The 12,185-nt window shown below is 47.2% G+C and overlaps 1 protein-coding gene across 1 annotated transcript in view; it reads right to left on the bottom strand.

Moving 5' to 3' along the window:
- The window catches only part of LAP3 (leucine aminopeptidase 3), a 28,302-nt gene that overhangs the window by 590 nt on the left and 15,527 nt on the right, over positions 1–12,185 (bottom strand). The window contains 6 exon segments of the mRNA XM_047798505.1: positions 429–520; positions 522–539; positions 2,785–2,864; positions 7,625–7,727; positions 8,959–9,047; positions 10,460–10,584. Of these exon segments, the coding sequence (XP_047654461.1) occupies positions 429–520; positions 522–539; positions 2,785–2,864; positions 7,625–7,727; positions 8,959–9,047; positions 10,460–10,584 (507 nt within the window).

Raw genomic sequence — 12,185 nt, 5'->3', positions numbered from 1 at the left:
AGCCCGTGGACATGAGCCCTTCACGTTTTATTGAGACCCTCCATTCTTGCTCGGTGGCTGCTAGGACCAGAGAGCAAGGTCAAGCTAATGAGACCTATTAAGAAGTTAACCCCCAAATCACTTTCAGGATATCTAGCTTAGGCACGGCATTAAGCTCAAAGGGTACTTTCCTCTTCCCATGGGAATGACCATACTGCCCATTGCCTTCCCTTATCATTTGCTTAAAATGAATTTGAGGTTTGAAAAAGTGAAAAATTTTGAGAACTAGATGGGAATTACCTTGAAAAAAAAAATAGTGCCAACAAGCACTACATCAAAAGGAAACTGGATAGCTAAACCTTTTGTGAAAGGGGATTAAGACTGGAAAGGGTCCTTGTGGCACCCTATGATGACTGTAAAAATGCATTTTTATGGCTTATTTTACATACCTGTATTTCCCAATGTTATTAACATCAGCAAGCTGGCAATCTACAATCTGTTTAGTGTAGTGTTCAAAGAGGGGCATCCTCCAGACCCGGTCCTCCCGTTTCAATGCTGGCCTAGAGAACAAAGAGGTATGAGAGCTGCAAGAGCGGCCGAGGCAGGTTCTGACCCGTTACTCTAAAACATGTTACTCTAATAAAACACGTTCCAGGATTATTTCAGTTAATTAAAAGATCTGCTCAAGAATTACAATAGAAACCAGGAATGTTGTAAAATGGTCCCATTTGTAGAACATTTGCTAAAATCATCAAACTAATATTCTGGGTCTCAGTTTAAATCCGTCAGCTGGCATCCTGTAGGGCAGACAGGCTTTGCTGGTTTGGTGAGGGTGACACAGTCTTTGTGATATTTGAGGCACGGGAAATACATTCCTGGTACTGCACCACTGGAGACCACATCCCAAGACTAAGGGACCTCATTGACTCCTGTAATTATTTACACTTTCTTTCATTCATTCATTTACTGAACTGAGCATCAACAGGTGCTGGAGATACAAAGACAATATCAGAGCCATTAAAGGGCCCAGAGGCTAATAGGAGAAACAGATAAACAAAAAGTGTTTTAATACACAGGGTCAAAGATAAGAGATGAAAGTGAGAAGTCAAGAGGTAGCAGTATAAGTTGTTATTTTGAGCTCTGAGTAGTTATCAGAGCAGCTCACCAAGGGGTGACAGTGACTCCCTCTCGGAAAACAGGCTCTAGGCTGTGTAGACTGCTGTTATTTCTTTTTTCTTTTTTTTTTTAGGGTGGCCCCTCAGCATATGGAGGTTCCCAGACTAAGGACTGAATCGGAACTGTGGCTGCCAGCCTACCCCACAGACACAGCAACTCTAGAACCAAGCCACATATCCGACCTACTCCACAGCTCACGGCAACACTGGATCCTTAACCCACTGAGAAAGGCCAGGGATCGAACCTGCGTCCTCATGGATACTAGTCAGATTTGTTTCCACTAGCCACGATGGGAACTCCTGACTGCTATTTCAATCATGTTTATGCAAATATAACTTTAATTTTTTAACAGAGTTTAAATTTAAAAAATTACCAAACCCAGCAGCCACACTGTGGTGACGCTGGGTGCCTGGCACAGAGGAGAGACCCTCGCCCACCTGGAAGGGGACAATGGGGCTGAATTTCCCAGAAGTATGGGGGTGGTGGGTGGCTCTTCAAAAAATGGTGAGATGACAGAGGTGAAGGGGAACCAGTTCAGGGTGAGAAAGAAGTTAAGGACCTGAAACCAACATCAAGAATGTGGGCAGGGACATTTTGTATTTGTTCCCACTGGCACAGAGTAAGTTCCCATTAAGGACTTGTTGACAGAATGAAGTGCCAGATGGGGCTGTCTCTTGGCCAAGCGGATGCCGGGTGTCTGGGGCTCAGGAGAGACGGGAGTTGTCAGCAGAGACGTGCAGCTGAAGCCATAGGAATAGATGGGCTTCCTGGTGAGGGCTGTGTGGGGTAAGATCATGTGGCCCAAGGCTTGGATGGCCCAGGAAATCAGACAAAGGAAAAAACTGGCCAAGGAGGCTGAAACAGAAGTCAGCGAGGACAGGAACCAGGGAAAGTTATCGTGGAAGCCAAGAGCAGGGATCTCCAGGAGGGCAGAGGTTCATCCTGCCTCCGGACGAGCTAAGGCTATCACTGGTGTCACTGGGGAAAGCTGATGGCAGCGAGTGTGGGGTCGTGGGGACAGGGGGCTGCTGTTTGGAAAAGGCTTGTTGTGAGAGGGCCCAGAGGAGGCACAGGGCACAGCAGCAGACACTGCCTTTCCCAGCGCCCTCGAAGGGACCTGGGCGAGTCCTATTTACATGCTCCCCTACTTGACTCCTGACATGTAATCATTAAAAGGCCATTCCTCCCTCTAACAAAGCTGTCCCCGTAACCTTTTCTACGTTAGGGACTTGACAGTATGGCCATGGTATTTTTAAGTCATTTTCATTTCATTCTCAGGCTATAGGAGGAGAGGAGGAATGTGGCATCATATCCATAATTCTGGAACATTAATAGAAAACCTCAATGAATTTATTGCATTTTTTCTTTTTGGCCACACCTGCGGCATGCAGAAGTCCCTGGGTCAGGGATCAAACCCGTGCCACAGCAGTAACCCGAGCCACTGCAGTGACAATGCCAGATCCTTAACTTGCTACGCCACAGGTGAATTCTGAATTTATTGCGTTTTTGTTTCAAAGGCAAATCCACAACATAAAAATCACTTGAACACAGGGTTTAAGAACTAGATCATTCTCGGGCTAGAATAATCACATCATCTCCATAACTGAGGTCTCTGTGTGTTATTCCTACCTCGAAGAGCTTGTTCCACAGCCAGGAAGAATTGGTAAAGACCCCAGTGGCACCGGATCCCAAAGCTATATCCATGGCACCTGCAAGACACAGCCCTTCAGGTCAGCTCCGAGGAGATGGGCTTCTCTGCTGCTGTGCAGACCAAAACCTTAGCCTTCAACACTATTTTATTGTTGCCCTCATTTTCCAAAATAGATGATGTCAGGAAGTACTTCGTGTATATATTTAATCTTTCTTGTTTCTGAAGCTAGAATTCACCTTCAGTTATTAAGGACAGTGCAAAAAGAGCAAACATCAAATAGCACCCCTGATCTCATCCCGGGGGGAACCATTACATATTTTAGTATTTCCTTCCAGATTTCTTTTAAACTTTAAAAAAAATACATAATTAAGACTATACTGAACATGTCCAAGTGTGTGTTCTTCCTCTCACGCTTTAAAACATTTTTCTTCCTTTATGAACAAATCCTTAAAAGTACTGGGATTCTAGAAGTCCACCGGGGAGAGGTGTCAGTGTACCTTGTTTTATAACATCATGCTTTCCTACGTTTTGTAGATATACTGTGTGTTTCATAAATGGACGGATTGTGGCAACTCTGTCAAGTAAGCCTCTCAGAGGGATTTTTCCAACAGCATTTGTTCACTTGGTGTCTGTGTCACATTTCGGTAATTCTTATAACATCTGAAACGTTTCCACTCTTTGTTATGGTGATCTGTGATTAGCGATCTTTGATGTGACTACTGCTGTGACTCGCAGAAGGCTAAAATGATGGTTTGCATTTTTCTGCAATAAAGTATTTTTAAATTAAGGTATGTACACTGTATTTTTACACATAATGCCATCGCACATGTAACGGACTACAGTATAGTGTAAACATAACTTTTCTATGTACTGGGAAACCAAAACTTGTGTGACTTGCTTTATTGTGGGACTCGCTCTGGGATGGTGGTCTGCAACTGAACCTGCAGTATCTCTGAGGTGTGCCTGTATCAGTATTTACTTACCAGTGGATGTTTAGGCATCTCTAATTTTTCAATATTTTTAATTACATCTCAGTAACCATCAGCTATAAGACATTGATGCCTGTGGGTTAGTATTTTATCATAGTTACTTGTTTCATTTTCATTTTCTTCTCCAAGTGTCCCCACTGGCTGATTTTGCTTTTAAAATTAAATAACATATTTAAAAAATAAAAGTTAAAAGTCCAGATTTCCAGATTCTCGAGCTGGCATTCCTTAATGTCAACAGCCAGGTGCAGCAGCTAAGTGCTGCTGCCTTCACTGGATGGGTGTCACTTTCTGGCAGTTTTGTTTGTTACCTGCTGGGGCCTGGCTGTAAGTTTCCGGGGTGGGGTTCACAGCTGATTCCTACGTGCACACTTAGGGCCAAGCACATTGCCTGGCACATGCGTTCAAGAGTTATTGAAAAGAAAAAAACCCACAGTCCTTCAGTACCAGGACAATCATGGAACGTTAGAGGAGATGCCACTTTAAACGGTGATAAATTCTATACTTTTCACAAGGCTGCGCTTGATTCCTATAACACAAGGCATGTCCAGGTGGCTCCTTAATCCTTAGCTGTGGCTTTCCCTGAACTGCTCATTTGCATCTTCCCCAAGGAATGCGAGCTCAAGAGACCCTTCCTCCACCATGACTGCTACCACCATCGTCTACCACTGGACTGTGGTAAGAGTTAAAAAAAAAAACCTTACTGTGAAAAACTTCAAATATACACAAAGCAAAGAGAATAATATAACGGACATACAAGTACCAGTAGCCAGCATCAACAATTACCAAGTCATGAGCAAACGTGTTTCACCTCTACTCCCAGACAAGAGAGTTTATTTTGAAGCCAAAAGCAGAAACTCATCCTTAAAAGACACACACTTAAGAGTCAACAACCACACACGTTCACCAGCCCAGCTGGCTGCCAGCGTCTCCTCTGGCGCTTTTCCCGTGCATTTGGCATGCTTCCAGCTAGGGACCCTTTCTTTCACAGGGCAAGTGTGACCTTGCTGTCACTCTTAATGCCCCTCTGTAGCTTCCTGCTGCTCCAGACTAAACCCCGCAATAGGTCAAGATCAGCACCCACCAGCGTGGGACCCTGAGTGTCCCTTCCCACCACATTCTGCTCCTCTCCGTCCAGTTCACCGCTGCCCCCTCCATGCCCACCCCAAGGGTGCCCTCCGTGGGAGACTCTCCCCACCTTCCTCCATTTGATGCCTCAGACAACACGCCTGACCTCCCAGACCCGTCAAATCCCCAGATTAACAGGCTCTCAAGGACTCCTTTTAACCGGCTGGTGGGAGGAGCCGCTGCCTGCCAACCCTCTGTCCTGACCCGTCTCTGTACCCCCAGCCATTCACAGAAATTCCACACGTGCCGACCGGGTCAACCACCACTCATGGCACCACCATAGCCCAGAAACCCCGGCGGGGACTAGCTACTCAGGGCCTATGCTCCGTCTGTATGACTGGCACACACGCCACTTTCACGTACACATCCTCTAAAGTTTTACTTTGCTTTTTCCACACTTATTCACTTGTCCTCAGCACATTCCCATCAACCCTGAATCCTGCATCGGTGTTTGAACTTCTGATGGAGAAAATAAGCACTGACAGCAAGAGGAACGTGTTATCCTCTTAAAGGACTAGAAGACAAGAGACATAAATATTTAATGACCCCACTGCGATCACGGCTCTAGGGATGATTTCATTACATACTTCGGAAAATAATCTTTGTTCGATGTGATCCCAGAACTAGGAGCACTTACTAAGTTCAGAACTACTATTATGGGGGCATGTGTCCCATTTTCTTTCACATGGCACTTCTGGAGCCATCTATTGAGGTGCTAGTGGGTCGGTATCACCAGAACTTCTCAGAGAACTGAGAAGACATCAATGCTTCAAGCTGACGTCACCACCCTCATTCCACCTTGAATCGCAAGCATTAAGAAGGTGAGAGGTACCAGGACTGAATGGCACCCCCTGCTCCTACAGGTACAGGCCTGCCTGTTCAAGTCCAGGGTCTGCCAGGCCAGGCACACCCATGAGATGACTCCCATGAACCTTTGCTGGCACCCTCCTGCCAACGAGGTGCTGTTATCCCCTTTTACAGATGAGACAACTGAGACACTGTCACAGTCACGGGCTCTGAAGGGGCAGGACAAATTTTAAAATCAAGTCTTCTCCCTCTGAAGACTGTGTTCTTCCTTCTGCCATCTTCCTTCTGCCATGAACTTGGGGTTGGAAACTGTTTCTCACGCTCCCGTTTGAGTCCCAGCTCCCAGAACTCAGGAGCAGCTCAGTAAGTATACTTCTGGGGACCTAAAGTGAACCATCAGCAGCCTTCAGTGAGGGCAATGGCCAGGCTGACTTGAGGGTTCACCTGCCACGCTGCCCTTAGTTACCTGGGGGCCAACCTTCCCACCTTCTCCAAACGTCAGGCTGAGAAGAAGGGAGGGGTTACTGAAAGGATGTGCTACCACCCACCGTTGACACCAGCCCAAGACCTCCGCTGTTCAGCATCAAGTGTTTGTGGAACTGAACAGGGAGACGAAAGACCATAAAAATAGCCACACCAGCTTGAAAAAAGGGCTCTTAGCAGATAAATCAATGGGCTATTGTTAGGACCACATAAAAAGAAGACAAGAACCAGTTTCTGTTAAAGACTCACCAGGAGAAGAATTAAAACCAAAGGGTAAAAAATGACCTGAATTTTAACCTTCAAAGAGAGAACGATACAACACTGTAAATAAACTATACTCCAATAAAATTAAAAGAGAGAATAAACTCCTAAAGAGAAATGTTAGATGAAAGATTACGAACCTTGGGTTTTTTGCAGTAAGGCAATGCCTACTGTTGTCTTTTCAGGCATTTATTATTACTACACACAGCTGGCTGAGCTGCTGGCCACATGCAAGCACTGTATTAAAGAGGCTTTCCAGAAGTTCCCGTCATGGCGCAGTGGTTAACGAATCCGACTAGGAACCATGAGGTTTCGGGTCCTGCCCTTGCTCAGTGGGTTAAGGATCCGGCATTGCCGTGAGCTGTGGTGTAGGTTGCAGACACGGCTCGGATCCCATGTTGCTGTGGCTCTGGCGTAGGCCGGTGGCTACCACTCTGATTAGACCCCTAGCCTGGGAACCTCCATATACTGAGGGTGAGGCCCTAGAAAAGGCAAAAAGACAAAAAAAATAAAATAAAGAGGCTTTCCAGCACCCCCTCCAATCTTCCCAATTCTGTGAGGCAAACAGACTTGTCCCCACGTACTGACCCTCAAAGGGGTCAGGGAAGCTGCCCAAGGCTGGTGGACTAGTAAGTAGCATGGCTGGGACCACCCGGGGCGGGCCTTAAAGCCAACCCATCACACCGCCCTCTCCGCTAAATGACAGTCTCGCCGCCCCCACCCCTAGTGTTTTTATTCCTGCCTGACATCAAGTACAGAAGCTCGGGAAACACTCAGGGGCATCGGATACATCACGATTAGTAAAAACAACTACTGATCTTGGGATTCATCACTAATCTTTTCAGACCGACACCAAAGGCAACCATAACAGAAAACATCTCTTAGGATCACTTGAGATGTCCCTCTGGATGGGCCGACCTGACCCACTTGTTACTATCTTTTTTTTTAAATACACAGCCTCGGATGTTTTAAAGCAACAAAGCTACTATGTGAAGCAGTGTACAATAGTGGAACAATTCCTTTGGTGAGAGATCTCTGAATGCAGACAGAACGAGCACATTTCAGTGAAATAATGCCCCGAGTACAATGTGTGCACTCACTGCCAACAAATGAGACTTCTTTCAAACAAAAGCAGGGAAAGCTTGAGTCTGACCTGTCAGCGTGGCGGCATTGATGATGACCTTTGGGTTAAAAGTGTGCGCGTAGCAGAGCGCGTCGGCCAGGATGAGTCTGCCCTCGGCGTCGGTGTTGTCCACCTGCCACGGGGAGGGTGAGAGAAAGCATGAGGGTGAGAGGATACGAAATGAATACAAAATCCGGACATCCCAGCAACACTCAATGTAAAAGGAGGACCAAGCAGCTGTGCCGTCTGCCATCGAGTATGAGAAACATACCCCATGAGAAAAGGAACACGTTCAGTGTGGAGAGTGGGTGTAATAATCCCTATACCAGAGCTGCTGACCAAATGCTGAGGACTTTGGAGGCGGAAAGAAATAGCAGTGTCTACTTCATTTCTCCAATAAGTTTATAACAGGAAGGGGGAAGAATTTCAAGACCTCTGAAAACAAACAGGCTAAAGAGGAGTTCCCGTCATGGCACAGCGGAAACGAGTCTGACTAGGAACCATGAGGTTGCAGGTTCGATCCCTGGCCTCGCTCCTGGGTTGAGGATCCGGCACTTCCGTGAGCCGTGGTGTAGGTCACAGTCGCAGCTCAGATCTGGCGTTGCTGTGGCTGCAGTGTAGGCCGGTGGCTGTAGCTCTGATTCAACCCCTAGCCTGGGAACCTACATGTGCTGCAGGTGTGTCCCCCCCGCAAAAAAAACAAATAGGCTAAAGAGTGTAAGAAAGATACACTGAAGTGGTGGCCTGGATCTTTAGACAGGAAACTCTTCATATATATTATACTCCTTCCTTTTTTTTTTTTTCCTTCTTTTTTTTTTTTCGGTGTCTGTGGTATGTAGAAGTTCCTAGGCCAGGGACTGAACCTGAGCCACAGAAGTGACAACTCTGAATCCTTAACTGCCAGGCCACCAGGGAACTCCTATACTCCTTTCCTTTAAATAAGGGCCCAGTCGTATGGGCAGTGTGTGCACACACGCTCAGGCCCAGGGGAGGACTTGCTGCCACATCCCCAGACACGGCACCCACGATGCAGGACCTGTTTTCCGCCTGAACACTTTATTAAATGGAAAAAGTTATCATGGCACAGGCATACTCAGAAAACAGCCTGCACTCTTACTGCTTTGCCCTGCTCTGCAGCGCTGGCTGCAAATTCATGGTAATTTGTGTGTGCAGCACACGGGAAACAGGAGGAACCATAATTAAAGTTCCCATAAATCCTTCTGACTGCACAAAAAGCTACCTGTGATAAAGCCACCCTTCCCTACACGGAGCCTGAGCGCCGCACCCATGCAGGGTGTGTTTACCCAGCTATGTGGGATCCCCCAGGACCAGCCGGCCAGGGAGGCTGTGTTCCACCTACGAACCTGGATGGTCTTCCCGTTCTTGGCTCTAACGACATCCCCAGGCTTGTTGGCCTTCCCGCTGGGCATGTTTTCACAAAGAGGGGCCAAACCTATTAAGAGAGAACACAGGAAGGAATGTGGAGTGTGCTGGGCCCAAATACAACCCCCATGGGCCTGAGCATCACCAGGGGCCCAACCAGCAATCTCACGTATCAGCAACAGGAAGTACATGTCGCCTGTGTAGCTTTCTTTCCAAAGAGGTCTTACATGATTCTGTCACGAAAAAATAATTGAATAAATCTAAACTATGGACTATCACAGGACAAGCCTGGACCTTTTAAAACTGCCAATATCATGGAAAAAAAGGGGGATATGTTCTAGATTAAAGATAACTAAAGAGACACGGTGACCACATGCCATGGGTGACCCCTGAGTGGCTCTAAGATTTCAAAAAAGAAATAGAAATAAATATATGCGTGTGTGTATAGACACACACATAAAACGAACATTTTGTGGACAACTAGGCAGTTGGAATTTGGTGACGATGTCAGGCCCTGGCAATGCTGATGGTATTGGCACTGCACAGAATGTCCTCGTTCCTAGGAGACGCATGCAGAAGTAGGCAGCTGATGTGCCATGATCTCTGCAACTTCCTTTCAAATAGTTTAGCAAAAACGGAGGAGGAGGAAGGGGTGAGTCAGACAGACGTGGACCGCAGCCCTGCCTCCCTGTGCCACGGAGGTGACACCGGGCAAGTCATTTAACCTCAGTCCCCACCCCCTAAACAGGGCACACCCCAGCACTGTGTCTGACATCCTGCACGACAAAAAGCATGCTGTGTACTCAACGCTTTCTCCATCCCGGGCATTTTCTGCGTGTCGAGGCATTTAATCAGCCCCAACCCCACGAGGGAACCGCTATCCGGACAAGTGAACATCCTCCACTGGAGTAAATCGCAACCTTGACACTCTGGGTCCCTGACGGCTAACCACTTTTTGCAGAAGTAAAACAAATCAATGCGAGTCACAGCCCACAATGCAGAACACAGTTAGCTCTGCCAGTTCAGACAGGCGGATTACTTATCTCCGCCAAACAAAAACATTTTCTGCTGGATGAAACCCTCTTTAAAAACCATTTCTTGGGAGTTCCCGTCACAGCGCAGTGGTTAACAAACCCGACTAGGAGCCATGAGGTTTCAGGTTCGATCCCTGGCCTTGCTCAGTGGGTTAATGATCCAGCGTTGCCGTGAGCTGTGTAGTAGGCCACAGACGCAGCTCGGATCCTGCATTGCTGTGGCTCTGGCGTAGGCTGAAGGCTACATCTCCGATTAGACCCCTAGCCTGGGAACCTCCATATGCTGCAGGAGCGGTCCAAGAAATGGCAAAAAGACCAAAAAAAACACAAAAAACAAAAAACAAAACCATTTCTTGCTCTTTCGGACGAGAACCACGTTTGCTGTCTCTATTCTACCATGTGGTGGGATTCCAGAAGCCCTGCAAGACACGCTCGCTCGGCCCCTCACCAACGAGGTTGATGGGCAGGTCGAGCTTGGCAGCAGACACGATGGTGGAACAGATGGTGGCAGCTCCGCCCATGTCCGCCCTCATGAGGTCCATGTTCGCAGACGCCTTGATAGAGATGCCGCCACTGCGGGGAAAGGAGAACGGGCAACGTGAACAACAGAGAAGAGGCCAGGGCCACGTTCTTAAAATCGAACGTGGCAGCCAAGGCGACCTACACATGAGAGCACTGTCGTATTTCTTAACTGCGGATCTGAACAACTTCGACATTTTTAAAGGTGATGTTGTGGTTTTTACAAAAGATACAATGTAATTCCAGAAATACGGGCGGGGGTATCTTAGCTCATTTTACTTCTGCCTGGATGAAACGTAACAGCCACTGGGAACACAACTATATCACACAATCAGTGCTGGGCAAGTTCCATCTGTATCAGCTCATGAACTCCTGACACCCATGTAGATTTGTCTTTTCAGCAAATTTTATAAATCAACCAACTTACTGAACCTGAAGCTCAAACTGTCAGAGAAAAGCCGACGAGCCCACCGAGGATGAGGAGGATCCCTTTTGACTCCTGGGAGGACAGGGAAGAACAACGCCCTCACCCCTGGGCATGTCCGTTCCTGCTGATGGCAAAATCCAACCCATACATACCAGCCACAGGCACAAGGAAGATGCTGGCCCAAACCTCAGAGATAGCCCTTGAACACCAGAGCTGAGAAGGGTTTCCATTAGCGAGAAACCCAAGCCATCTTCCCAAACAAACTTCTTTAACTAGTGACTTTTCTGCTTCCAGTCTGTAGGAATCTGGAGTGATGTGCTTCGCAGGCTGAGCAGGGAGCTGGAGGCTTGGACCTGGGTTCTGCAGCTGGCCTGCCAGCTGAGCATCAACTCCTACTCTCACATCTGTTTGCCTTAGAAGTCAGGTCCTAATTCTCACCCACCTCAGAAGCACCTGATAGTCAGAGGGTTGTCACTTACACCTAGAATTCAAGATTATCGGAGTTCTCGTCGTGGCTCAGCAGTAATGAACCCAACTAGTATCCATGAGGACGTGGGTTCGATCCCTGGCCTTGCTCAATGGGTTAAGGATCCAGCGCTGCTGTAGCTGTGGTGTAGGTCTCAGACGCGGCTCAGATCCCACGTTACTGCGGCTGTGGCGTAGGCCAGCAGCTGTAGCTCTGATTGGACTCCTAGCCTGAGAACTTCCATATGCTGCAGGTGGCCCTAAAAAGCAAAATAAAATAAAATAAAATAATCCACTTGCTCAGAATAAGAAGAGAAGTGCACACCTGGTCCAAGGAGTAGGAGTCCTGGGGTTAACTCCATGGGGCAAGGAGAGCAGGCTGGTGCCTGAGGCTGTCCTTCCATTTACTTCTAGGCCACTTCTGTTCAGGGGGTTCCTCTATCATTATCATTCTGAATAACCACCAGTCAAAGGTCAGCAGTCATCTCTGCTTTCCTTTTGGATTCTCCCGCCAATCCATCCTAGTTAGGCGACCACCACCTGTCATCTTATATATTCAGTCTCCCTATAGCAGTCTTGCCCCTTTGTTTCATTACCCACACAACTATCATCAAATTTTTACTCCCCTCCAAAGAATCTATCTCAGTGCAGAACCCCACTAGGCTTTTTTTAATGGGTGTTAAAAATGGCAAGCATATTCTAAAATTGAAACGCAAACACAAAGGAGGTGGCCAAAGTAATTTTGAAAAAGAAAAGCATGTTA

Source organism: Phacochoerus africanus, chromosome 10, assembly GCF_016906955.1.
Source record: "Phacochoerus africanus isolate WHEZ1 chromosome 10, ROS_Pafr_v1, whole genome shotgun sequence".
Lineage (NCBI taxonomy): Eukaryota > Metazoa > Chordata > Mammalia > Artiodactyla > Suidae > Phacochoerus > Phacochoerus africanus.
Note: the sequence above shows the minus strand (reverse complement) of the source record. Positions and strands in the feature narration are given on the sequence as shown.